At 50.1% G+C, this 26,769-nt stretch overlaps 11 protein-coding genes and 1 non-coding gene across 12 annotated transcripts; 4 read left to right on the top strand and 8 right to left on the bottom strand.

Moving 5' to 3' along the window:
- Nucleotides 1-2,276: 2,276 nt before the first annotated feature.
- Nucleotides 2,277-3,447, top strand: Aud_005856 (uncharacterized protein; the record flags this gene model as incomplete). The annotated part of the gene is made up of 2 exons (XM_043290772.1): nt 2,277-3,422; nt 3,445-3,447. The coding sequence occupies 2 exons, from the start codon at nt 2,277-2,279 to the stop codon at nt 3,445-3,447; spliced, it is 1,149 nt and encodes a 382-aa protein (XP_043146707.1).
- A 384-nt stretch (nt 3,448-3,831) lies between these two features.
- Nucleotides 3,832-4,958, bottom strand: Aud_005855 (wax synthase family protein; the record flags this gene model as incomplete). Its single annotated transcript, XM_043290771.1, has 2 exons — nt 3,832-4,786; nt 4,858-4,958. The coding sequence occupies 2 exons, from the start codon at nt 4,956-4,958 to the stop codon at nt 3,832-3,834; spliced, it is 1,056 nt and encodes a 351-aa protein (XP_043146706.1).
- Nucleotides 4,959-6,317: 1,359 nt separating this feature from the next.
- Aud_005854 (O-methyltransferase) lies at nt 6,318-7,231 on the bottom strand (the record flags this gene model as incomplete). The annotated part of the gene is made up of 3 exons (XM_043290770.1): nt 6,318-6,365; nt 6,418-7,125; nt 7,187-7,231. The coding sequence occupies 3 exons, from the start codon at nt 7,229-7,231 to the stop codon at nt 6,318-6,320; spliced, it is 801 nt and encodes a 266-aa protein (XP_043146705.1).
- Nucleotides 7,232-8,060: 829 nt separating this feature from the next.
- Nucleotides 8,061-8,663, top strand: Aud_005853 (uncharacterized protein; the record flags this gene model as incomplete). The annotated part of the gene is made up of 1 exon (XM_043290769.1): nt 8,061-8,663. One exon carries the CDS (start codon nt 8,061-8,063, stop codon nt 8,661-8,663), a length of 603 nt encoding a protein of 200 aa, XP_043146704.1.
- Nucleotides 8,664-8,781: 118 nt separating this feature from the next.
- Aud_005852 (uncharacterized protein) lies at nt 8,782-9,463 on the top strand (the record flags this gene model as incomplete). The annotated part of the gene is made up of 2 exons (XM_043290768.1): nt 8,782-8,856; nt 8,912-9,463. The coding sequence occupies 2 exons, from the start codon at nt 8,782-8,784 to the stop codon at nt 9,461-9,463; spliced, it is 627 nt and encodes a 208-aa protein (XP_043146703.1).
- A 145-nt stretch (nt 9,464-9,608) lies between these two features.
- Aud_005851 (glycoside hydrolase family 55 protein) lies at nt 9,609-11,727 on the bottom strand (the record flags this gene model as incomplete). The annotated part of the gene is made up of 8 exons (XM_043290767.1): nt 9,609-9,869; nt 9,912-9,996; nt 10,053-10,462; nt 10,524-10,870; nt 10,917-10,993; nt 11,040-11,491; nt 11,545-11,595; nt 11,671-11,727. The coding sequence occupies 8 exons, from the start codon at nt 11,725-11,727 to the stop codon at nt 9,609-9,611; spliced, it is 1,740 nt and encodes a 579-aa protein (XP_043146702.1).
- A 33-nt stretch (nt 11,728-11,760) lies between these two features.
- Nucleotides 11,761-12,283, bottom strand: Aud_005850 (uncharacterized protein; the record flags this gene model as incomplete). Its single annotated transcript, XM_043290766.1, has 2 exons — nt 11,761-12,106; nt 12,276-12,283. The coding sequence occupies 2 exons, from the start codon at nt 12,281-12,283 to the stop codon at nt 11,761-11,763; spliced, it is 354 nt and encodes a 117-aa protein (XP_043146701.1).
- A 3,825-nt stretch (nt 12,284-16,108) lies between these two features.
- Nucleotides 16,109-17,302, bottom strand: Aud_005849 (gelsolin family protein; the record flags this gene model as incomplete). Its single annotated transcript, XM_043290765.1, has 1 exon — nt 16,109-17,302. One exon carries the CDS (start codon nt 17,300-17,302, stop codon nt 16,109-16,111), a length of 1,194 nt encoding a protein of 397 aa, XP_043146700.1.
- A 643-nt stretch (nt 17,303-17,945) lies between these two features.
- Nucleotides 17,946-18,017, bottom strand: Aud_005848. The gene has a single exon. It is a non-coding gene; the product is annotated as a tRNA-Ala (tRNA).
- Nucleotides 18,018-18,437: 420 nt separating this feature from the next.
- Nucleotides 18,438-19,451, bottom strand: sdh2 (succinate dehydrogenase iron-sulfur protein subunit SDH2; the record flags this gene model as incomplete). Its single annotated transcript, XM_043290764.1, has 3 exons — nt 18,438-18,761; nt 18,814-18,965; nt 19,028-19,451. The coding sequence occupies 3 exons, from the start codon at nt 19,449-19,451 to the stop codon at nt 18,438-18,440; spliced, it is 900 nt and encodes a 299-aa protein (XP_043146699.1).
- Nucleotides 19,452-22,318: 2,867 nt separating this feature from the next.
- Nucleotides 22,319-23,645, top strand: Aud_005846 (polysaccharide lyase family 1 protein; the record flags this gene model as incomplete). The annotated part of the gene is made up of 4 exons (XM_043290763.1): nt 22,319-22,521; nt 22,590-22,956; nt 23,025-23,258; nt 23,307-23,645. The coding sequence occupies 4 exons, from the start codon at nt 22,319-22,321 to the stop codon at nt 23,643-23,645; spliced, it is 1,143 nt and encodes a 380-aa protein (XP_043146698.1).
- Nucleotides 23,646-24,535: 890 nt separating this feature from the next.
- Nucleotides 24,536-25,662, bottom strand: Aud_005845 (putative sexual development protein (LsdA); the record flags this gene model as incomplete). The annotated part of the gene is made up of 2 exons (XM_043290762.1): nt 24,536-25,243; nt 25,300-25,662. 2 exons carry the CDS (start codon nt 25,660-25,662, stop codon nt 24,536-24,538), a joined length of 1,071 nt encoding a protein of 356 aa, XP_043146697.1.
- Nucleotides 25,663-26,769: the final 1,107 nt, after the last annotated feature.

Genomic DNA, 26,769 nt, shown 5'->3' with positions numbered 1-26,769 from the left:
CATCGATCTCTTGGTTGCTAAGATATTTTGACAACAGACTTTGGCGTGGGGCCGTTCAATGGCTGTCAGGATCGGTCGTGAACTGAAGAACGACATAGAGGGTGGAAGAGAGACAGCGTCAATGACAACGAGTCCGCCGGCATCAGGCAGCAGTGCATAGCTCCCCCTAGCCCGGAGAGCCTCTCCGTAAAATTCTACCGGAGGAGAATCTGCTATCCTCCGAGACTATGACTTTAACACGTAGGATGGCTCTGTCGCGGAAGATCAGCCCCAGGCCCGAGAGGCAAGCATTTCTCCGATCAAGATTGCCTGGTGGATCGTGCCCCACCTCAAGTGAGCTTCGCTGGACCACCTCTATAAAGTGCACTCACGCTAATCATCGGTAAGCGGCAACCGCTAACGCTAGCCAGGCTTTCCCCCTTCCTATTTGGTAGAATTGGATAGCTTCAAAATCATCATCATTATGTTGCTTCATGTTTTTAACATAAAGCAAATCTCAGAGGAATGAGAAGCTTGCTAGGTTGTGAGTTGACGTGTGGGAGTCTCTCAGTGGCACGTGACCCGTTGTCTTAACCCATCAAGCTGAATAGAAAACTGGTGGGGCCATCTGAAGAGGAATTAGATAATGCGCCGGAGAGTGAAGTAGACACTTTCCAAATGCTAGTAGTGGCCACAGTTTGGATTGGATGGTTAGGGAGACAAGGTACCTGCACCGAATCTAAATCTACACACTCTACTATATATAGGCGGATAAGGGCTAAGATGTACCTAGAAGTCCTTTCTTCCGACCATATACACTAATATATAGATACTCATGGCCAATTATTTTAGAGGCTATGCTTTAGCCCTTAAGAGACCAAGAATCCAGGGCACTAGCTCGTATTCTACTGGACTACATGATCAGCATGACAGCATCTCTACAATCTGGGATTGGGAAGCACCAGTCCCTGAAAGCCTGAGTACATATGAAGTTCTGCCAACATACAATGCTTAAAGATTAACAGTCGATTTCAAAAGAAATAGATAAGATAATGAGACTAATGTCAATAGACATGTTGAGACACATAAATAATTCCAAGTAAAGGAAAGTAGATTGGCTGTTGCCTGTGGATGAATGAATGAAAGGGTAGAAAAGGGCTTTGTTTAAATAGACACTATTGATGCTTCTTAAACAGAATGTATTAAATCTTAATGGCTTTGGCCTCAAGCATAACAGAAAACCCAGGCTGATGCCTTTAGTTTAGTCAATGGCATGTCATGACTCATTGCAGCTTCCATACTGTTATTGCCTGTGAGCGAAATCATTGGACATGGATCCATCTGTCATACTCTCTACTCTTCAGATCTAAATCGCATGGGCCTTGTACCAAGTAGGAATACTTGCTACAAAAGATGCGCCTAAGAATCCGACTGTTTTCCAGTAGGTTTACTCTTGTACGGAAACATATTGCGTGTTGCATATGGCATAGGAAGCAATCAGCACTACTAACCCGCCACCGCGGAGTTTCTCAGCTATGGGTTAAACAGGAAGCTTGAGAAGCACAAAGTTCCCATCAAGATTGGCGACCCGGAGAATACTTTTCTATGATTCTTCGTGACATCGGCCGTGCTCTACAAGCCAGCACTCTCCTTAGCCATACCAGTCCAGGGCAGGTCCCGGATCGATCAAAGCTGACGTTCTACTACGAGGCTCGACATTTTGCCCACGGTGACGACCTTTTCTATTATCCAGAAGCCAGTAACTAAGTTGTTTTCTTTAGAAGCATTACCTGACTTCCCTTGCCTAACTATTCCTATCAATCTTCCCAATCTTTCAGACGTAAAAACCAGCCCGTCAACGCTTTTTCTCTGTGGGTCGCAACACACTATAGACCTGGACGGTACAGCGGATGGTATGCTACTTAAAACTCGTCGACTATTATCTTATGTTAATACGGAATTCAACACACTTTGCTGTTTTAGCGAGCACTTCTGGTCAAGATCTTGGCCACGCACTCAACCTCCTGAAGGACATGTAGCCACTCTGCATCGCCTCCATATGCCATAATTGTAGACCTGCAAACAATGTAACATTGCTTTCCGATGCCTTGAGTTTGGGTAGTACTATAGCATGATTGTAAATCAGAATTCATTGAAGTCAAGCCCCTTCTCAATCGCCTAATAAAGGAGTTCTAGGCTATTTCTAGGTTGTGCACCAATACCTAAGTACATAGGAGAGTAACAACTCCCCTTATGGTTAGTTCTTATTTTCCCCGTTTTAGCTAGCTTCCTGCGCCATGCATGGGCAACAAAACCTGACCGCTGTTTCTCTCACTCCTCCAACCGAACTGTTTCTTATAATCGCTCAGTTTGCAAACGCTTTGGAGCCCTTTTGCTTGTCAGTGACCATGGACGATAGTGCTATAACTACAGAAATGTTTACCTCCCTGGTGTGTGCTGACGCGGTGCAGCGTAACCAAGAGCTGATGCAAAAAATTCAATGGGCGCTTGAGGAAAATCCAGCGGCCGATTTGATGGCACTCATCCCTGACTCCTATCGCCAGATGCATCAAGAATCACAATTCAAAAGTCCGAAAACAAGTACTGCTATGCTCAACCAAAGGACCTTGAATGTGCTCAACGTCTTCCTAAGGGAAGATCCTGAGATCAACTTACTATCGGTTTTCCCTCCGAACTATGCTCGGCGTTATCGACTCGCGGCCCAGTCTTCGATCAACCCGTTGGAGCGCAAGGTGACGAAACCACGGAGCCCTCCGGACTTTCGCACGCGTCTGGATACTGCGGAGACACCTACAATTGTTTTTCCACTATCTCAGAACGTAACGACCCTGTTGAAACAATTCTCCGAGTCCGATGCACAGCCAACGGACGCAGGGCACGCGCTACTTGGACCCTTGCGACAACTGCTCTGGAGTTCCCAAAAGCTATGTGAAAATCCTGTAAGGGGTGTTGTCGTTAAGTGTGATGATGACCTCGTTGCAAAAGTTGTCGTAACGAGCGGTGACTATACAGAGTACACGACTCTGCAGTACCTTGCTGAACGGGCACCGGAGATTCCTGTTCCACGACCTCATGGCTTAATTAGAATTGGGCTCCTTTGCGTTATTTTTATGACTTACATCCCGTCTATGACGTTGACTCAGGCATGGCCTACCCTCACACATCAAGACAAGGTGTCTGTGCAGCGTCAGCTGGATGGCACCTTCTGCCAATTGAGGACGCTTCAAAAAGATGAATACTATTTGGAATGCGTTGAAGGCAAAAGAGTCATGGAACACACAGACAGTTCAATACTCAGCGTACCTCCTGGATGTGAGGATCTCGAACGTACTACTCCCCATCATGGCAGTAAAACTTATGTCAAATTCCTCCATTCTTTCCTTACAGATCCTGTTCAGGGATCAGTCTTCGCTCATGGCGATGTCAGAACTGATAATATTATAGTGAAACGGGATCACAACAATGCCTGTGTGGTGACCGGAATCATTGACTGGGAAGATAGCGGGTTTTATCCAAAGTACTATGAATGCACTTCATTAACAAGGACATTGTCTCTGACGGAGGAGAATGACTGGTATTCCTATTTGCCAAGGAGCATTTCCCCTTTACAGTTTCCTATACATTGGCTCGTTCATCGACTCTGGGACATTCATGTGAAAACAAGCTAGACTAGCACCTCAGTAACGCTTCACTCTTGTGATAGTCTCTTGTTGTACCCAGATCCGGTGACACGCTCAGACTTCATCCGGGCAATGTATGTAATAAGTGAGTATTAAGACTGACCTTAAACACGTATTCGAGTTATGTAAGTGAGCAATGCTGAGGAACACTTCAGAGATCTATACCAAACCGGTGCCAAACAAGCAAAGTCATAGCCGCCATACCACCACACAGGACCATTGGATCTAGCCGTTGGGCCATATGGAGATAGTCAGGTGTAGATCCCTGGCGGCACAGGCCTTCGAAGAAGGGCTGGAGATAAACTGGTGACGAGACGCTCAACCAGGCCCCTACCCACGCGAATCCCACCACCTTCTTCCACACTGGCGTGGAGGTGACCACCTCGACAGCACTCATCCTTCCGCATTTCTCATTGCTCTGCACCGCCTGTTCCTTCCCTTGTTTTTCGGTAATGCGACGCCAGAGTTCCTGCACACCATCCTCAATCATAAACGCGAGAGTGAAACTACAAAAGAAAAGCAGAGAGCCGGACTTGCGCCACGGGACTCCAGACAGAACGTCACTGATGAGATGGAGAACACCAGAGAGCGTGAACACAAAGAGAACATGCATATATCTCCCTACGAGGTGTGCTTTCGTCATCCCGAACCCGTTCTCCGCGATGGTGGTGGATATGGCGCTAAAGGGCCACCGTAGCCACTGGTGCCAATATACCCCCCAGAACCGCCGCAGGGTCCACGCCTCACGGGCGCTACTAAAGGCAGGAGGCCAGTCAAGCGGTTCAGTCAGCCCTACCGCGACTGAGGCGGCGCTGGCCAGTCGGTAAAGGCCGTCAATGCCTAGGCGAAAGGGGAGAATCCACAACAGGGGCCAGGTTGTGTGCCACAGCCCCCAGTCCCGGAAGCCGGGGAGGATTCGGCCGCAAGGTGTATCAGGTTGCATCGTCCTCTGAAAAGACAGCACCACCAGCCAGACCGTGTTAATCTCCCACAGGCCAATGGTGATCTGCCTAGCACAGAAATCGCCATGACTTAGACTCTTGGCGCCGTCGAATGACGGAGGAAACGGAGGAGTGTTTTTCACCTGCCATTTCGTGCGGACGCCCCTGTAATTGCACAGCATAGACAGTCCGCCGCAGATTCTTTCCAGCGACGTGGAGTGTGGTCTACGCAGAACCTCCGTTGCAGGTCCGAAGCGTCGACTTCAACCAGTGTCAAGAGGTTGATTGCATGACAACTACTCAGGAGTGCATCGATACCAAGTTCTGCTGCGATCATCGGGTGAATGTCCAGGAGTGATGCAAAAGTGCCTTGCACTACTGACAAGCACAACAAGAGGATAAGACCGAGCCGTCTTGATAGGGCACCTTTGTTTGTGTACGCTATCAAGATACTGCAAAGGATGTAGCGAGCGACAAAAGCACAGGCAGGAAGTGCTCGGACAACAAGCCGCAAGAGTTGAGGAAGCAATGAGTTGAGGCCGGCAGTGTCTGAGCCCCAGGAGACATTCGCAGGCATTTGCACCCGAGACAAATCATGTCGAAGTGTGACATGATGTAAGTCTTCTATCATATCGTCGACGGAGGACCTGAACGACGCTGATGTCAAGAGACTGAAATCAACCGAAACTAGGATGAGTTTTGGAGTTACACGTTAGTTATAACTACTCTGCCACTATGTGACTCGTCCAGAGAGCCACGGTAATCCAAGCTCAGATGCGGTCCTCATCCTGCACGGTTCCAGGGCAGCTGAGATTTGCCAAGCATATTTCATCGATTCAAAGAGCGCCGCAGGCTCTACGACTTAAGGGAAGGATGTTTCCATACGCTCCCTGAAAGCTATCCATATATGAAGTTTGGTTGATGAGGTAGCTTTGTATAGCTGCGACGTTCCATGCATTTGCCGGAACAGGTTTATCTCACGATTGACAAGGCAATTATTTTCCTGTAACTACTTACTAGGAACAACTCTGCAATCAACCCAAGAGGCAGCAATCTGAATTCCAAATACCATGCTAAGCCGGTTCCAACAGGGGCTGAACCTTCCAGTAGCTGTGGAGAGTAGTCTCTGACATATCTCCGCGTCGAATGTCTCAGATATCCACAATCGTGATGACAGTCAAGAAAATACCACAGTTGCATGCAGAGGTGGTAGTTCTTATCTATGATAGCGCCAGACCCTCCAGAATAACGTTAAAACGGACACTGCGGGGATCGTGGATCAAGGGCGACTTAGGGTTACATCCAGCACATCTAAGACCTAGGAAGTGCCTGGACAGAGATAAGAACTTGGTATTGAGATGGATGCAACCAGGGAGCTCTGTATTTCCAGTGATTATCCACCTAGGAATGGCTAATGTTGAATTCATGGTTGTTTTCGACTCCATCACAGCACAAGGTACGGGGTACAGCGCCTGATTGACACTCTTCCATTTTTCTCGGCGTCGGGTTAGTGACAACTATTACATTCTTTCTGTCAGAAGCTCAATCTTTCTATTTCTCATTTTCCTCTCCAGCGTGCTCATTATATAGATGACTCCTCCTGCTTCCCGCCTGTGTAATGCGAGGCCCAACTCAAACTCAACAGGGGCTCTTGTATTGTAGAACGTATATCTCAGCGATTGATAGCGGCACAAGTCTAGTCAGGACCAACAGCATCCACGCAGTACGACACTTCTACTGCATCCTGTCTCACATTAGCTGCGTCACATAAAAACGTAAGTCGGGGAATTTCTCACTGGTAGTCCACTCGGCTGGAGCCCCTCGAAGATCGTAGACTCATAGACAAGATACGGGTTGCCCAACGACAATCCACCGTCACTCACGCAGCCGACAAATGGCTTCCTCGCTTCAACCTTCGACTGTACTGGCGCCCTGACGTATTCAGTGTACTGCGGGTTGCCCGGAAGATACATGTCATCTGCCACAACGATAGACCCCGGGGCCACTATACCCAATTCCTCACAAAGCTTCAAATCATTCAGGTACGAAATCTTCGAATGATCCAAGAAAATCATATCCCACACCTTGGACCCCTTGCTATTCCCGGCAATCTTCCGAAGAGACTCCCGGCATACTCCCTCCACGATCTCCACAAATCCGCCCAACCCGGCAATGTCCACCAGCGTCCTGGCGATAGACGCAAACTTAGCGTTCATCTCAAGGCTGACGTATTTCTGGCCCCCGGCTTTGCGGAGCGCGTCCCCGAACATGATCGCAGAATACCCGACATAACCCCCGATCTCCAGCACAGTCTGCGGTTTTTCCTTCACGATAAGATCTCTGACAATCTTCCCCTTGTACTCGCCTACAGTCATGAGGAAGTCTTGTGTGTGCCCAAATTCGTCGATCGCAGCGAGCATTGCCTCGGGCGAGCCTTTGATCTCGGCGTGCCGGGGGTGCGTGGTGATGAACTTTAGTAATGCGTCTTCTCTTCCGTCATTGTACTAGGGAGGTGTCTATTAGAAGAATGAAGCTCTTAATTTAAGGAGGAAAGGCGGTTCTTACAAAAACCTCCCCTTCGGGCTTGTAGAACGCTGGAGCTGCACCCATTTCGGAAGTGTATACTCAATCAAGGACCACAGCCACACAATTGATGTAAGGAGCTTTAGCTATAGAATTAAGTAAATTTCCCAATGCTCCTGTGCGGATGTTCGAAATATATAATCCGTTGAGTGCCATTATGGTTTTACATCAACCGTAGGGGTTTCCGTTTCCGGCGACTATGGGCCGTTCTCCTGTGAGGTTCGGCCAAAGCTGTATTAACAGCAACACAGCACAAAAAAGAGAGCCTAGATACTCATGTCATCATAATCTTTAAGTCATTGTATATTGGCGTAGTATAGGCAGTGGAATAATGCGCTAGACAAATGGAATGCAGTGATGTCGAAGTGTCAATTCAGATAGTTGCCCAAGAGTATGACATCATGAGGTATATTGCTTCGATACAGTAGAAATGTGTAGTATTGGAATAGATAGACATGTGCAAAAACAGCAGTACCCCGAGTGCTTTCCGTCGGTCACTACATGGCCGTCATGGGCGGCCACCTTCGCGTAGACGTTCTCATTCTTAGTGCGGGACCAGCGGGGTAGGTGAAGTTGCTTGCTGTCGCTGCTGTAAAATACAGTGGGACCTTCTAACAGCGAATCTGCTTAGATTAATGGCTGCCGCGTGGATGGCTGTGACTGGGGTCCGGACACTGATGGTAGAACGCAGGCCGCAAGGGACGTAGGACGGTCGCGCAGATGGACTAAAAGGCCGGACATTGGAAATCTTGGACAGTTTCGGACTTGCCAACGGCATTTGAGCTGAAGCGAATCACACGGTCGAGCTTGCGTTGTGGGTGAGTTATTCGCCGACTTTCTTTTGAGTTTAGGGTTAATGTGTCAGTGTGATTCGGTCGACGGTGTCCTCCGAAGAGAGGAGATCTCTGCAAATACTGAGGCTGGATGGTCCAGATTCTATGAATTTACCCTCCGGCAGGGTAGGGTCGAGGAGCACTTGTTGAACCTTGCGCAGTCGGCGAAACACATCGACATCAGACGAGCGACCATCCCCACGACCTTGGAGCTTGATTATAGTACCATAGAGGATCACGCAACCTATCCAATCCGCGTGACACTGGACAATGCCCCTCCAACAGATTTTGTCGAGCCAATGAATTCAATGTCCGGCAGCGATGCCAGCTCTCCGAGGAGTGAGGGCAGCGAGACCAGCGTGGCGTCTTCCGTAGGCGACTCGGCAATCGCGGGGTTGGACGCCGTCGTTGAAGCCAAGTATGTTTTGGGATGCGATGGAGTTCATAGCTGGCTCCGCAAGCAACTTGGCATCCGACTGGAAGGACAAAGCTCTGATTACCAGTGGGGTGTCGTGGATTTCGTTCCCATCACAAACTTCCGTTGTTCGCCCCAACTCACCGAGCTGCAGAAGGATGGTGCTAATGCCATGCGGTACAGCGGATATACGCAAGTGATGCATTGTTAAATCCAAATATGGAACGCTGAGGGTGCTCCCGCGCGAGAAACGCCTGGTCCGGGCATACACTGAGCTGTCACCGATGGCTTCTGCACGATACGCGTTCCAGCAAACTCCCTAGGTCATCATGGATCCCATCGCGGAGATCATGCAGCTATATATGATAGAAACAAACCGGATCGACTGGCACACGACTTACAAGGTATTTACTTCCATTTTCGGATTGTCCGTTATGCGCACATACTAAACAACCCCAGGTTAGCCAGCGGATATGCTCAAAGGTCTCAGACCACAACAATCTCTTCCTTGCTGGCGATGCGATTCACATCCACTCGCCGAAAGCAGGGCAAGGAATGAACGTCGGCATGCAGGACACATACAATCTGGGCTGGAAACTTGCTGCCGTGGCTCGTGGTGCCTCGCCGCCGGATATCCTAGCCACATATGCGCAAGAGAGGCTTCCCATCGCGCAACGGCTGATCCAGTTGGATCAACGCTTCTGCTGTGGCATGTGGAGTATGTCTCGTGGGAGATTCGACGAGGACCATAAGCGCGCTCTTCGAGAGGAGAATACGTTGTTTTCGGGGCTCACCACAACATACGAACCAAATTTACTCATTAGCCCGTCGTCAGAAGCTGGAGGCTCGAAAGGTGCCTCCTTTTGCAGCAGACCGTCTCTAGCCAAGGCTATCAGGCTGGGAGCCCGGATCCCCAGCAAGCTGGTCCTGAATCAGAGCGATTCGCAAACCTGCCAACTGCAACACGCTTTTCCAGTGCCGGGCAATGGAATTGATGATTTTCGGGGGTGATATTTCTAATGAACAGATGACTCGCGTAACCCGCTTAGCGGAGGCTCTCTCTCACCCAGGCTCATACTTCGAGCAACTGAACAAGGCCAGCAAGACAAGAGATGGCGGCGGTTCTGAAGATGTTTTGGGCGCCATTGAAGTTGTACTAGTAGAAGACGCTATGCTCCGAAGCTGTCCCGTACAGCCATGTGGCCTTTTGGCTTTCGATCAGCATGCCCCGTGCACTGTACATGGAGAGCTGTTCCATGCTGTTCAATGGGTCATCGAGCAACGGATCGTCAATCATGTGGTCTGCCACCCAAAGCCACATGTTGTCAAAATAGCCCGAAGCCCGCTTGGTGACGTGTAGGAGCATGCTAGCCACTTGACATGAAGATGGATTGGTCCCAGTGGTGATCGGAGGACACTGTCGGCGTCAACTCGGCCCCGTTGCACCACCCAGCCGTACGTGGACATCCCACAGCACGGCCGAGCCTGCGCTTTCTGCGGCGACGTTCCACTCCATCAGGATAACTCCCGGGGTCGGACCTTTGCTTGTCAAGATGAGATCTTGTAGCTCTACATTGCCGACCTCCCCCTCTTTGCCAACCCTAAGCATGACCGCGGCTTGCTGGCATCGCCAAAGTAACCTCCTGATGCTGCAAATTGCGACCAGGTCTCACCGATAATCTTCGCATTCTTGGGAACAGTAACGGTGTGTTTGATGATGTAGGTGCCGGCATCTACCAAGATGATCTTGCTGCCATCGCCATATTTATTAAAGGCATTCTGAACAGCGACCGTGTCGTCCGTCGAGCCGTCGCCAGCAGCACCTTCATCCTTGAGATGAACAAAGTCTACTGCGGTTTTGTCAGCGTACTGGTCCCCGGGACGTTCAAAGTAAGGACCCACATCGAGTCCCGCGACGGATGGTCCCAGGAGAGAGGGTTCTCGGTCATAGTCCTTTAGCCCGTTGGTCCAGGACCGTTTGTTTTCCTTATACATTGCCCCCATCACATACTGTTTGTTGAATCAGCAAAGATTGTGACCTGAATGGGGGCAGCTTAGGGTAGCAACATACGCTCTTGTAATATCCAGAAGAGAGGATCAGGTTATCACTCCAATGGTCTTTGATCGGACGATCCAGCCGGACATTATCCAAAACCAACCCGGTGAATCCGGAGTCCATGACATCAACTGGGATAGCCATCTCAATCGCAAAAGTCTCAGTACCGGAGAAGACCGAGTCGATAATGGTCACCGAGCCTGGGATCTGCCCGTTGGCATCGTTGTATAGTGGGAATCCAACTTTGGCGTTCTTGACCGTGATGCTCTTCCACACCCAACCCCAGTCCCAGATGACTTCGACTGCAGTATTGCAGCCATTAAAGGTCAACCGCGCGGCACTGAACGGCTGACTGCCTCCATCTGCGAGCCGTCAGTGTTGAGGCTTAGACTGCCGGGTCTCACTTACAAATCCCGAAGCTGCCGCCGGTGAAAGTGATGTCTGACATGACGCCCCCGCTACCATTCTCCGCGTACATGCTGAGTCTGTCAGGTAAAATAGTCAGCCGGCTCCAATTAAGTGCTAGTGGACTTGAAAGTCTCAACACCTACCGTGGCAGAATCTGCGATGATCTCAACATTCTCAATTGTCATCGCCTGGGCCACCTGATAGTGGAGTGCAGCCACATAGGCACCCCGATTGCTTGCCGTGATATCGATCTTCAAATTGCGAATCTGGCTATAAAACCACGCAATGTTGATATACCACTCCAGCGCATTGCCATCGGGCCCGTCTCCACCGTTATCAACGTAGACGTCCGTGGACAAGACTCCGAGACCGACAAAGCTCGAGGCGGCTCGGATGGTTGGCCAGTTATTTGCATCACCAATGATCTGAGTGCCGAAGTAAATGCTAATCGAGCTAGACACAAGGTACGTTCCGGGAGGGAAATATACGATGGCATTTTTGGTAGTGGCCCCATTGCAAGCGGCGCCACATCGCTTGCCGTCATCGATGGCCCTTTGGATTGCTGCCGTAGAATCCTACCATTGTTTAGTCCCATCGTCTATACTGTGCTTCCGTTAGGCGTACTGACTCTTTGACCTGTGGGATCAGCCCCATAGTCGTTGACGACATGTCGAAAGACCTACAAGTTGCATCATGTCAGCGTAGTCTTTGGGATCGCAGCCGTTGAGGGGATTGGCTGCCGGAGAGTAGACACCTTGTAGTCAGGATTATCTCCCCACGGGATGGCACCCTTTCGCTCGATCCCCTCCATCCAGAACGTTCCCGCCCTCCGGTATAACTTGGTCTAGTTTCCACCAGCCAAACCACCTGCTTCGAGCTCGGCCACCAGCGCTGCCGCGCGGGCAATCTGGTCGGTGATATTGAGTAGAGGCGGCGGTGCAGCCACGTCGTCACGCTTACCCAGCTTTGTCCCCGGCTTCATAGAGTAGTTGTTACGTGACGGGCGGGCAAGACGGGCTTGATTCCTCTTGGTCATTTCCGCAACGGCCTCTCTGACTATCTGACGGGCGGTTGCAATCTCGCTCGAGGTCGCGTTGTGCGCCGCCACATTTGGGGGCAAAACAGCCGCCTCTCCCTGAGGGGAGATAAACGCTTGATGATGGGCAGCATGGTCCCGGTGGGCGTGGGAACTGGATAGGACGAGGACAAAATAGGAAAGGATATATATCCAGGAAAGAGTGGCAGAAAGAGAGATCTACATCTTGCTCAGTGACAAAAGGGAGCAAAAAGGAGCGAACAAGCCAGGTCGGCTTAACAAACAAGTGTCTGGTTCTTGAGAAAGAAGGGAAATGGAGCAACTGCGCCATTTAATTTATATACAGAGCTCAGTTACTCCTAGGTTAAGCCCGAATCAGCCATGCTTGATTAAGGGGTATATCGCATATTAGACAGGGGGATATGCAGGACAACCCTGCTACTACTGATTCCTGCAGTTACAGACGCCAATGTCACCACTCTTCTAGCTCGGAAGAACAATGAGCAGAGCGTTGTTCACGCCCTTTCTCCGGGGAGACTGCATCCCATGGCGACACGTGAGCGGAGTTGTGCCTTCTTTAATGTAGTGCTGACAGCTGGTCGAGCTGCTAGTTTGACAAGGATCTCTGTTAGATTATATAGATTCCCCGAGGATGGCTCTGGATTGTCCCAATACCGTCCATGTCTGAATCTGGCGTGGATTACGGCGGTGTTTGTTGCGGAGGCCATCAGTAGGTTAATGGTAGATGAAGCTATCTATAACCCCATGTTGCCCTAGCGCAGACGTTGATAATCTGACATGCATGAACCAGTCCTCAACACCAATGATATGGGCTTGCTGGCACACGTGCACGGGGCAGCCGCAGGGTCGAACAGCAGGATGCACTGGCAGGGTCTAGGGACTATGTTCCTACATACTCCATACTCCGTGCTCCATACTATAATAGTGCCATCATTGAACAGGCCAAATGGGAGTGGGGGCCAAATGTGGCTTGTAGCTCATTTCCACCCCCTCTCAATCTGCCCAGTAACCAAGCTTATATTAGCACATTTTAAGCGATAGGATGCATTACTCTGTGCCAAGTCGCCATTATGTCCCCATCCCTTTTTGTTACAACTGGAATCTTGTCGTATTCTTAAAGCACAAGACAGCCAAGACAGCCCCAGGTTCCATCCATCCGTCCCAGTATGACATTCCGGGGCCTATGTTACAATCATGTCTGCTACGACCGTATCCACTAGTGATATCTCTCTGCAGCCGCTGACGACCCCCTTTATCCCACCGCCCGGCTGTGGCAACCAATACAGCACCACTGATTATTTGCTCTACTCCAAACATTCGTATCATCTGTCTGTCTCGAAGGAACTTCCGTCTTGCCAACCATCCGGATGGGGTGTGAGCCAGAGCTCCCGCTTTGAATATAGCCCCGGGGTCTGTCCCGCCGGGTGGACGGCGTGTAGCATCGGGGGGACGGTGTTGTCGGCAAGCCCTATGACAGCGGCAACACGCAGTGTAACCACCGCCTTTTGCTGCTCTGAGTGAGTGACGCTTGATTCCTTCTTTTCCACAGTCCTCAAACGCCAGGCGACTTTGCTTCGATCCTCTTAGCCTGTTCTCTTTGGTTTGGTGTCGCTTCCGCTGGCTGGTAGATGCACCCTTCCACTAATTATGGAAATAGGAGGTTCACCCTTTCTACCTTACACGGCCTGCCAATCCCCGGCACCTCGCTACCGGCGTGTTTCCAAAGTGTGTCCGCCACCACAGCGTTGCTTCCCCGGCAAACCATCCCGAGCCCAGTACCGACGGTACGCATGCATGAGGCATGGCACATCACCTGGGCCTCGACCGATGTGCCAACCCTTCATCCCCCACCGCCGGATATTGGTGCTTGTACTACCCTTGCACTGAGCTCCTGGGTTCCGGGCGCCGCGGTGGAAGGCGGACTGCTATGCAAGTCCTCGAGTGGAGAGCCCCCGGGGCCGACCAACACCAACAACAGCGAGAATTATCATGATAGGGGGTCTGACACGGCGACAAAGTGGTTTCTCATTGTTGGACTTCCGATTATTGCGGTTTTCTCAGTCGTCGGGTGCTGTATATGTGCTTGCTGTCGGCAAAAGAAGCGTAGAAAGAAGAGGCTGGAGCCTTCCAATCAGCAAGCTTCTTTGGCTTCGCGAGGATGTCGAGGCTCTCCCTAAAAGTCTTTGATGCCAGGAATTTTGGTGGCCCGAAAAGAGTTAAAACCACCTCCTGAGATCGGGACGGTGGAGTCACTCCTGATACTTGGTAGGAGACTCTGCAGCCAAGCGATATAATTCGTTTCACTTTTTCTGCTGTCTAAAGGGGGAGTATTTCGTCTTTGCTCCCCTTGATATCTCTCCAGTGATCGCCGTATTTATCCTCGTCGGAAACTCCCGATGATCGGTCTCTGTTTATAAAAAGCTAAACGATGAGAATATTAGAAAGACAGCCGTAAGAAGAGAGACTAAATCATTAACTTTGTATGCACAGAACCAAAGCAAATTTCTGACACCAGGTTAAAATCCAGAGTTTCAAGCATTGTGGTGGGCTCCTTAAGGCCTATCTTGTGTGCTGTTACTGGGTCCTATCCGCGTAGGCCGCAAATTAATGGCACTTTTCAGGTGAAGTATCCGTGAGGCTGTTGTCGGGGAATGATGAGACCGGCCCTAATATATGCCAGACCTCCTGGTGCTCTGGCCAATTTGGTGCTACTAAGATCACATGTATGAGGTCTCAGCTTTGCATTGTCCAGTCAGATCGTGTGAACAGAAGGCGAATTCGCCAGCACGCAGCTTCCAGAATGCTGAGTTCCCAGGATCATGCCTCAAGGCTCACGAGAACGCCATTCCACTATCCAGGTTTTCTTGTGCTCCCAGGAACCCGTCCGAGACTCTAGAGAAGCATCTTTCATGTCCCGAGAAAAATGCTTGAGGTCCAAGGAGGCCAAAAGAGCCCGCGATCCGTCTGCTTGTCCACCAGAGCCACTAAGGCCAAACCAGTGATTACTATGCTTAATACGTTCTTGTTTGCCCGCTGCTTGCTCTGCTCATTGTCTGCATAGTTCGCTCATAAGACTTGCCAAATCACATGCAAACGTAACTTGTTAGTTATCCACATTCCCTTACTCTTGCAGTTACCGTTATTGGGAGCACATTGAACAGAACCATCTGGCCAGGTTTAGTCGGTGTCACAACGATTTGGAACATGTATGTTATAAACCTATCCACAACATAGTGTGGATTATCAAGAATATGAAAAGAGATTCATCTATAAACCACTGGATGATCATCTATATTAAATATGGAAAACAATAGAGAAGGCGTATGCATGAACTAGTAGCTATCAAATGCTCGATTATCAAAGTATGAAGGTTGCGTGATTGACGTGGCTGAAGCTGCATGAGTGGCAGACTGACTCTCAGATACGTAGTTTAACCCCATCCAGAAACCATACCTTTGTCGAGCAAATTGGACTTCTCGCTGCCTTGAATGGATGATAACACAACACTACTGTATAATGCTAGTTGGTCTTTGATCTCTTCTGCTGGGGTTGCATGCCTGTACACCATATGAATGACCTCAATAGTGAGGGCAGGCCGCCTATAGAAAGTAAGGAAACTGGTAGGGAGAAGTGGGTAATTGCTGCCCCCCACCAACACAGTATATAGTAGACTCTGCGCGGAACAGGTCTTCGGTATATAACGCTGAACGCGGGCAAGATTGATGGCCAGTGCCTAACCGGCCCTAGCCGGCCAGATAAAACTTAAATAGCCTGGATATCATTGAAACAGGGCAAAATGCAGATGGGCAGTCACATTCTCATACGTCCAGGATTCGCTTGAGAGCTGCGCATCTTACTATTTTGCATCACATAGTCCGGTGGATTGACAAGAGTCCTCACTGTCTCGTCAATCTGTAACATACGTGTTCGTACAAGGTGTAGATGTCTCTTAAAAGACGCGAAGTGTCTAGTGCTTGTGGCGTAGCGTATTGAAACAGCCTGGGGAACGCACATGTAAAGTTGGGCATCATTCATATATTGTGGCATCTTTACCATTTGGATTAGATCCACAGCGTGAGCCCGAAGCAAGCATGTCTCGCCAATCGAAGAGATAAACACTAGCCCACAGCTAATCTCAAACTCTGATAGCCTTCCAAAATGCAGGACTCTCATGGCCTTGCACCACATTTGAGATTGGAACCAGATGGGCAGCCGAGTTGGTCCTATCCTCTTGAATTTGACGGATATAGGATTGAGCAACCTTGAGCCACAGCGCCTTCTCCCGCCTACTCGCCCCCGAGCCTTGCCAAACCCAAATCCTGCTACCGGTGTCGCAGAGAAAAACGTCGTTTCCATCCAAGTCTGACGGGGAGATCTGCTGACCATCCTTGATGAGATCGAATGAAATCGCCCCTGTGGCGTCACTGAGTCGGAATAACTTGTGGGACTGGGACGCGTCGCTATCCCGATCATCGCTTGCAGGGAAAGTGCCAGGCTGTGGTGCCTGGAAGGATGACTGCTGGATTTCCTTGCCGCCGAGGAGATCCACGATGGTTTTGGATCGGGACTCCAGCTGGGAAAGAACCTCGACGTCGAGATGTTTAGCAAGAGTAATATCGTTGACCACCTGGGCGGCTTTTGCCTTTTCCATCGGGCTACAGTTCTTGCCCTGCCAGACCCAGATTTTCTCGCCCTGATCCAAGACAAAGACATCATGATCGTCGAGACTCTGCCAGGTCGGCTCGACCTCGTGCACGATGATTGAATCAGCTCGTACAGCACCAGGATGCTTGAAGATCCGCAGCAGCGTGATGGGCTTTTTCGAAGACAGCTGCTCTGTCTCAACATGGGTGAAGCCCGACCGCACGCCCCCAGACCGAATGCTGAGGCGAGGGAACAGCGCAACGAACTCCGCCGAGGGGTGCGCCTGGACCTCGCGATGCTGCGTCGCAGCACCATGCAGGAACTCATCGAGCTCGACGGTCTTGTACGCCGCCGTGCCCGCCTCGTCCTGCGTGGTCTTGCTTCCCAGCCAGAAGAAGATATCGTGGCACAGCTTGTCCTCGACCTTGTAGGAGTGCAGGACGATATAGCTGTCGCCATCGTAGAACTCGCCTGCGCGTTCCTTGGGCCAGGGGACGACCTCGAAGTTCTCAATGCGCCAGATGAAGAGTCCGCATTCTTGTCCCACCTGGCCGTTGTTCCAGGCTGGCTCGGACGCGGCTGAGTTGTATTTGACGCGGTGGTCGATGTCTGAGCCGATCAATTCCACATTGCTGTCTTTGATGTCGTACTCTTTGAGATGGACCAACCCTTCGTGCGGAGGCATTTTTGCTAATATGGATGAAGTCGAAAGTTGAGCAGAGGAAAAGAAACAATGTGGATTGATGGTGGGGTTAATGCCTAGGGTGAGCTGAGGCAGAGGAGGATCTACAGTGATAGTGGAGATCCCCTTTTATAAATAGTATCATGTTCCAACTTACTGTCCTAGTAACATCTCAGCTTACTTATAAGTATAATCATATAAATACAAGCCGAGAAAGTATACTGGATTATCCGCAGAGTACTCTACTGGAATAAGAGCACAAGTGTCAAAATAAATCAACAAAAGACCTAATAAAAGACTGCGGTTGTTATGCATATATCTGAGAAGAAATGAAACATTGACGCCGTATTTAAGTCACTTTACCCACCTTGCTATCACTACGGACAGTCATGATGCAGTACATAAAATGTTAAACGCGAAGAGCATCTGCCAGCACTCATTGTACATATAGAGCGTGAGGGCAGCATTATCCCAGGTTAGTATATAAGTTGTGGGTTGTGTGACGATATCTTCACGCCCAGTACAAACAAGACACTATCAGCCAGGTTCCTCCATACTGCAAGCATGATGAACGACAGCATGCAAAATAATGACAATGAAAAGGGCAAAAAGGGAAATGCGATGAAGCTGTGAATAGAAGCAAAAATGGACTATGTGGGAATCGAACCCACGACCTCCCGCATGCGAAGCGGGCGCACTACCACTGTGCTAACAGCCCAGTGATGATATCGCCACCCAAATTCTGCCTATATAAAGAAAATCCAAGCGAATGCCGAACTCTTCCCGATTATCCTCCAGGCTCTCTCGGTTAATTGGCAGATTCACATGAGACATGCAGATATGATACAAAGATTCCGCTCAACGCTGATAGATTGAATTTCTTATGATTATGGGTCATAATCTCCCCTAAGTAACCTGTGCCAGCAGAAGAGATTCAAAGACTGAACATCGCCACTATATTGCTTGAAATACTCGATTTACACCTATGAAAACATCCGACATGAATAACCTCGGAATCGAGGGGAAGGAACTGATGCAACAACATGGGACAAAAGGTGAAAGAAAAAATATAGGCACACAGAGGAAAATGAGCAAGCTAGAACAACGAAGCACCTTTCTTTTATTGTGAATACACCAACTAATGAGCGGCGAGCATCTTCTTGATCTCAGCAATAGCCCGAGCGGGGTTCAGGCCCTTGGGGCAAGTCCGCGAGCAGTTGAGGATAGTGTGGCAACGGTAGACGCTCATGCTGTTGTCGAGAGCGTGCTTGCGCTCGGCGGTCTTCTCATCACGAGAATCAGCCAGCCAACGGTAAGACTGAAGCAGGATGGCGGGACCCAGGTACTCCTCGCTGTTCCACCAGTACGAAGGGCAAGAGGTCGAGCAGCAGGCGCACAGGATGCATTCGTAAAGACCGTCGAGCTTCTTGCGGTCCTCGGGGCTTTGGCGGTACTCGAGACCCTATTCTTGAATTAGCTGGGCTACGTGGTCACAATTAAGTGAGATAACTCACATCCTCGGTCTTGGTCTCGCGCTGCAGGTAAGGCTTGATGGACTTGTATTGCTTGTAGAAGTAGGTCAGATCGGGGACCAAGTCCTTGACGACGTAGGTGTGAGGCAACGGGTAGATACGCGACTCCTGCTTGGTGTCGGTGGGAATGCGGCCTAACGGGATGTTAGCAACCACACTCAATGTCCTTGATCCATTCCAGATGGGCCAAACATACACAGGCAAGCCAGAGTGTTGACACCGTCGATGTTCATGGCGCAGCTACCGCAGATACCCTCTCTGCAACTTCTCCGGAAGGTCAAGGTGGGGTCGATCTCGTTCTTGATTCTGATAAGCGCATCCAGCATCATGGGACCGGTCTTGTTCAAATCCAGGCTGTAGGTCTGCATCTTGGGCTTCTCGGTGGGCTGGTCAGGGTTCCAGCGGTAGACGTGGAACTTCTTGATTTTCGGAGACTGGGACGGGTTGGGATCTTGAACGTCGGAAGTCCTGGTCTCGGGGGTGACCTTGGCCTCGGCATTGCCAGAGCGACCGACCCCAGTAGCGGGATCAACAGTGGCATACGAGCGAGCAAAGATGGCAGGACGGAACAGAGGCCTTGTGGATGCGACGAGGCGCGAGGTCGAACGAAGAGCAGCCATGGTGGGCGGACGAGAGGAAGATTGTTTCAATCACGGGAGGCGCTGAAGTCAAGGGTGGACGAGCCAAAAGGGGTCGATTGAGTAGTGTTAAGTGGCAGAGAGCGGAGAGGAGATGTAGAGGTGGTCAGATATAGCAGCAGCCTGCCAGCGGCGACGACGAGATGAGGTTCAAGGGAGTCCGGAAGACGGTTCAGACGCCGCTGGAGATGTTTTGTCGATTCTGGGAGCTAAGGTAACCTCGGGTCTGGCGGTCGGCAGTTTGCTGACTCAGCGCGTACGGGCCAATCACACATTCGCTAATTGCAAGCGTCGGGGATACACGGCGAAAGCTCGCAGGTATGCAAGAAATATAATTCCCTGCAGCCACTCCGTCGTTCTTTCGGTAGATATTCTGTTTCAATTGAGAGACTAACCCTCCTCCTATTGTCTATGATATACAGCCAGTTGATTCATGAAGTCGATAGACATGATTGAGCGCTAGCCCAGGCCCAGGGGAAACGGAACTGCCGTCCCGACGACCGAACGTCATGTGAATGAGCCTGAGGCAACGAGGCACAAATACTATTCCACGTTGAGTGGTCATTCATCCATTCTAAAGATCAGCAATCGCTTTGCCAATCACATCTGCCTCAGTCCGCTCTCGGAGCCCCGATCTGATATGACAGCAGTCTGGAGATCTGTTTCAGTAATCAAACTGCTGTCATGGCACCGACCGACCGGGACCGGTAGATCGTTTCTTATTCAGTCATCCTATTCAGCTTGATCGAATAAGATCGGGTTGATCATGACCATGGACTGATTTGTGCATAAATTCGCATTGATAATTGAAATCAGAGCAAATATGTTGAAGGCCAAGATTCATGCTCATCTGATGCCTTCTTCATGATCGTCCGAACTGTCCATCTGCTTTTTATCTGCCTTCTCACTGGGCTCGCAGTTGTTCCAATGGTCAACTGTAGATCTTTCTCATGTTTTCTGCAACGAGACATTGAGTCAATCAGTTATAATGCCACCTCTGACCGTTTATTCTGGTCCAGTCTGTGGCAAAGGCGCCTTCTGCATGTGCTCTTGGCCTCCAATCACCAAGTATCGGGGAGATGACTCGAGCGTGCCCCGGACCTCCCACAGAATTACCATGGACAAGAAGACCCATCACTTCAGGACGATCTGCTGACAAGAGGCCTACGTCTTTACTGTGACGCTTGAGTTTATAGAAGGTGACGTCGAGGTCCTTCCAGTCTCCCACGTCTTAGCCATTTAGCTGTCGTGGTCGGGACAATACAGTCGCGGCAATGCTGCATTTTTCAGCAAGGCAACATCGTCAGGGGCTTTCCAGACTCTGCATCTTATGATCAGATGGACCAGACAGACATCTAGTCACTTTGCAAGAGGTTGCGGTGGCCGAAGAATGCAACCATGTGGATGCGGAATTTGTCCTTCTATTCTAGTCTTCAAGTATAGTACCAATGCCTTAGGTATACGATATATTTATATATTTCTCTTGACCTTCCAAGTCCTGGTCGACTAAAGTAGCAATATAAGACAGGGACTGGCGTATCGCCAAGATAGAGGCTACTCTACAAGCGCATCCAGCCCCTTATCGAACATTGTCCTGAAGAATTAGAAAAAAGGGAGCCTAGGCGGTAATTGCTACCTTCTTAGTCTAGCAGATTAATACGCTTACAACCTAGCAATATGCTAAGCAGGCGCTGGAGCCTGACGGCCTTCGGGCAATTTCCTGCAATTAAAACAACTGCTTACTGTTCTTTACATATTATTTGCGGAGCGTAGACCACGTTGAAGGCAAGGCTAAGCTCGGAACTTCTGATGCTGCCCTATGTGGATCTGCAGAGTATGGGTAATGGAGTCATTTTGTATATGCAGGGGTGATCCGCTTATTCCCTAGGAGGTTATCTCAACTTAATGACGTCTAGGAGTATCCCCTTACAAAGTACTAGCCATGATAATGGATACTGACCATGTGGTCGAAGAATCAGTCGGTGATCCACTGTGGATCGTGTCTTTCACCGTCTGATTTCTACCACGACCACATCACAATGAGACTTGACTCTTGAGAACCATGGTCCATATCGATTAAAATATTCAGATTAAAAAGCCGCATTGTTGGAGTTTCGTATTCGTATAGATGCAACAACATATGTCTCGAGTCTTGAATCTCTGGATACATCAACTTGCACACGCCAAGACGGAGAATTTCTTGAGAAGCGCACAACATCCGGCAGCTAAAGACGTTAGCAAGTTCCCCAGTGGCCCAGTGGAAAGAGGTTAAGATATTACTTATTTCCTAAGTAGCACTATGAAACACTTTAAACTAGACTCGTCCCCCCTTGCCCCTCAGTTGGTGAACCATCCACTATCCACTATGTATCAGTAATCAGTTAACGGCGGACAAGCAGTTAGTGCGCAGTTATTACCGAAGTGCTCAAGAAGAAATTCTGGCCGACATTTCAATTTCCATACATTGACCTCCGTACTCAAAGACATTACTATTGTTGTGGACTGCAACAGACGTTCTTAGCGCCAGTGGGCTGGCAACTGATTTTTTACCGGTGATTTTAGGGCTGGCTTAGGCTGACTTAGTCTAGTACGTTTCATCTAACAGGTCTCTTTTTAGCATGGCGCTGCGTTACTGACTCGCATAGATGAACCGGATCTGATAATAGGGGTTTGCATCTCTGGATGTCTCCATCTGGACCATGTCCGGATTCCGAGATGAAGTGTATATATATAAGCCTTCCCCCGTGAGGAATGCTTGTTTGAATCAATCCATTCATTCCTTCATTACTTTTCGTTTCTAGTGCTCACTTTATTCATTCATTTTTTATCTTGTCACTCTTTCTGTCACTATGAGATATACCTCCCTCTTCGCCGCCATCACGGCTGCGCTGGCCAGCACCGCCGCGGCCATTGGCGTCTCCGGAGCCGCCGAGGGCTTCGCAAAGGGCGTAACAGGAGGTGGAAGCGCCTCCCCTGTCTACCCCAAAACAAACGATGAGCTGGTCTCATACCTCGGTGACAGCCAGGCCCGCGTCATCGTCCTCACCAAGACGTACCCTCCCCCCACCCGCAATGGCCTGAAGGAGGAAGACGAACGCGAACACTAACATGTGGCAACAGCTTCGACTTCCGCGGCACCGAAGGCACCACAAGCGGAAAAGGCTGCGCCCCCTGGGGCACCAACGCCAAGTGCCAGCTGGCCATCAACCAGAACGGGTGGTGCGACAACTACGAGCCCAACGCCCCCAAGGTCAGCGTCAGCTACGACAACGCCGGCGTGCTCGGCATCACCGTCAACTCGAACAAATCCCTGATCGGCCAGGGCAGCGCCGGCGTCATCAAGGGCAAGGGGTTGCGCATCGTCAGCGGCGCAAAGAACATCATCATCCAGAACGTCGCCATCACGGACATCAACCCCAAGTACGTCTGGGGTGGAGACGCCATCACCATCAACAACTCCGACCTCGTCTGGATCGACCACGTCACTGTAAGTCCTCCTCGCATTCATGCTGAACGTGCTCAATTTGATACGGATGTTGATATTGATGATGATAGACTGCCCGCATCGGTCGCCAGCACATCGTCCTCGGCACCCAGGCCGACAACCGCATCACCATCTCCAACTCGTACATCAACGGTGTCTCGGACTACTCGGCCACCTGTGACGGCTACCACTACTGGGGTATCTACCTCGATGGCTCCAGCGACATGGTCACCATGAAGGGCAACTACATCTACCACACCAGTGGCCGGTCTCCCAAGGTCCAGGGCAACACTCTGCTGCACGCTGTATGTTCCCCTTCCCCTCATCCCTGAACACCACAACTAATGAGACAGGTCAACAACTACTGGTACGACAACACCGGCCACGCCTTCGAGATCGGCTCGGGCGCCTACGTCGTCGCTGAAGGAAACGTCTTCCAGAACGTCAAGGTCATCGCCGAGTCCCCCATCTCCGGCAAGCTCTTCACCTCCCCCGACGCCTCCACCAACAAGGTCTGCTCTTCCTCCCTGGGCCACACCTGCCAGGTCAACGGCTTCGGAAGCTCCGGCACCTTCAGCAAGGCCGATACCGACTTCCTCTCAAAATTCAAGGGCAAGAACATTGCCTCCGCTGCCGCCTACAATACTGTTGTCTCCAGCGTCAACGCCCACGCGGGCCAGGGTAAGCTGTAAGCGGCTTGCGCAGTCTTCGTTTGAGTGGGACAGCAGAGGAGACAGACGAGAGAGCTATCTGGTAACACCGTTTAATTTTTCTTGTACCTAAATACGTATCAGGCAATCACTGGTGATTCGCCACAGACCTAGAGCTAATTCAGTTTTCTGAAGCCCTAAACAAAACAAGCATGATAGCTGCATAGGAAGAGTAGTAAACTATGACTTTAATCAACGACAAGCACGCCAGGTCTAGCCACTGTAGTCATATTGGGGAACTATTGCTATTGGCGAATCCGTTCATCAGGAACTGGACATACAGGAAAAGGACGTCTTGCGTTGCGTTGTACAGTCTGACTGTGAGAAGCAGGCAGATAGATGCACAAGTACCACAGAGCTTCATGATGCAGATTGTGCGGTGTGGTCTTGTTTTGGAACTAGGATTGCTTGGAATTGTTGTGGATCCTGAAACCAGTGCTTGGGTGTAAGATGGCCCCTGCCCTCAAACTTAGGCTGTATGATGCACCGGGTGATATCGGCCGGGTCTTTGCACACGGTGGCAAGGTAACATGGGTAGTCGTAGTTGACAGTGGCACCGACAGTAAAGAGAGCTTCGTATATTTCGTCTGTAATATCCTCTGAATGATTTAGAATGTCATCTCTGAAAGTCTCATCCTACTAGTAACATAGGACAGGTCGTTTCCGCTATTAAATATATAGCCGCCGACGGCTTTACTTTATTACTATACTTTACCGAACTACCTATGAGGCAATCACTGGTGATTTGCCATAGACCTAGAGCTAATTCCGAAGTCTCAAACAATCAAGCGTGGTAGCAGTAAAGGGTAGTAAGACAGGAGGCCTAAACAATAGTAATGGAAGAATGGACAAGCACGATTCATACCAAGGACTCAATTGACAACGATCAAGCCAGGTCCAGCCACTGTCGCCCGAGCCACGTCGTTCGCATTGCGGAACGGACCACTGCTGTTGGTCACAGCAGCAATGGTCAGTCCGTTCATCAGGAACTGGTCGTATGGGAAGAGGACCTCTGCGACAACCATCCGGTTTTCGGTGGAGATGATGTTCATTGATTCCACTATTGGTAGATTCTGTTGATTGATATAGGTCATCCACAAGCGCTGGGCCATGGGCCTGCCAGGCCTGAAGGCGACTTGGATGATCTGCGTCAGGTTTTCAGGTGGTGTCAGGATGGCCAGGGGATGGAATCTTTGCAGTGGAATCTCATGGATATTCGGGCAGCTGCCCGGGACGACAAAAGCATTGAGTATGGCGGAGAAAGCAAAGTTGAGATCACTGGTGGTGAGGAAGGGGAGTTCGCTGGGAATCTTGTCCTGCAGCACGCGGAACCAGCCCTCTTGTTCGCCTTCGTTTCCAATCACCGACGAGATGATTCGAGTGAAGTTGAAGTCACCCCCGACGGCAAATCGCTCCACTACGTCTTGCAGAGTTCCAAGGACAAGATCGGTGAAATTGGCGGCCAGGACGATCGCGGAGTTAAAGTCAGAGACAGGGAAGTGATACCTGCAAGGAAGGATGGGCGAAACATTGAAGTGTTGAAGGGCGGTATTGGCGCTCAATTCATGCAACTCTTCTTGCTAAAGTCAATCGTTAGTCAAGCGTGTTGATTGATGTGTCTACAGAGGAGGATTACCGCGAGAATTGCTGTGAGACTTCGGATGACCATATCCCGGTCTTCTTCATCTTCTTCGTCGGGGATCTCATAGCCCGTCACATTGTTTGTGACATTGTGAAGAAGACTGTTGAAGAATGCCACCTCGAAGTTTTCATTGAAAGCAATCCATTGTAGGTTGACAATACCCTCCCGGCTGACGTTATTTGGAGGGGGCGTGTTTGGCAGCGTCCCGTGGGCTCTCAGCTCGATTTCCCGAAGCTGACCAGGAGAAGGAAAGGGCAGGTTATCGGGCAGCGAAGATTCATTGTGTCCTGGCCGGTGTGGAGCAGCAAGAGTGGGATTCGCTACGAAGAGGAGGAAAACAATAAGAAGGTACTGCATGATGACGATGTTTATGATGCAACTCGGAAGGTTGGACAGTAAGAGAATGAGACTGAGAGGCGTAACGAGTGGAATGAATATAAGAAATGGATTGTAAGCTGGGAGAGAATGCACAAGATGGAGAATTTCGAAGATGCCAGAGGGGAATCGCCTTCATATAAACAAACAGGAATAGCCAGGTGTATTGAGCGTAGATGTTCCTTCCTGGGCATCATTTCTGCCTTTGATACGAACCACAGCCCCAGCTGCCATTGCCCTTCCTGCATCCTACATGCGACAGCTGTAGCCGGAAAGTACGATTGTGAAAGTGCTGCGTCCTTGTTCAGCCCATTCTGTGTGCTCGAGTAGAACAAGCACAAGTACCTTATTGTCTAGCCGAATACACAAATTGTTCAACCAGATGCCTCATGCCATGTCACTCAGCATCGTTCCAACGACCAATACTGCCCTCCGTGTGCCTGACCTCTTCGAATCGTAATATATATCCAGCCTCAAGCCAAAGTGCACTGCTCATGGGTCATCCGAGTCAACTTCCACGGCTTATGGCATCACTCTGTTGTCATTTTCCTCCTTCAGATTTCTCTGGAACGGCATCTATTCTTAGCCCGCCGAGGGAGTATAACCTTCCCTCCTGATTTCTCCTTCCTTTCTCTCTCTTTCATCCCTCCTCCTTCCTCCAAGAATACTGTGCCAGACAGCAAATTTCTTCATCTTATTTCCAAAACTTCACCTTCATTCGATCATGGCCACGGAAAGCTCCAATCCGGTCAAGTACTACCTCCAGCACATCACCGAGCTCCGCAAACCCAAGCCAGCAACTGACTCCAAAGAGTCCTCGCTCAAGGACCGATTCAGTTCATTCAAATTGAAAGCAACGCCGTCAAAGGCGGATGAGCACTCTGGCTATGGTTTGAAACGGGGTGCCAACTCCCTACCCGCTCTTGACGCGCAACTGAGAAGCATATCTTCTCACTTCTGTCTCTTCTCTCGCCTTGCTCTTGTTCTGCTCTCTTTGTTTCACTTGCTCGGTACCAGCAGCTTTGAGCTGCCATTGCTATTGTCTTTACGCAAAGTTTGTGTCATTGTGGATGAATATAATGCATAATG

Source organism: Aspergillus udagawae (genome assembly GCF_001078395.1).
Source record: "Aspergillus udagawae IFM 46973 DNA, scaffold_4, whole genome shotgun sequence".
Lineage (NCBI taxonomy): Eukaryota > Fungi > Ascomycota > Eurotiomycetes > Eurotiales > Aspergillaceae > Aspergillus > Aspergillus udagawae.
The sequence above is the reverse complement of the archived record's forward strand: the minus strand, read 5'-3'. Positions and strand labels throughout refer to the sequence as shown.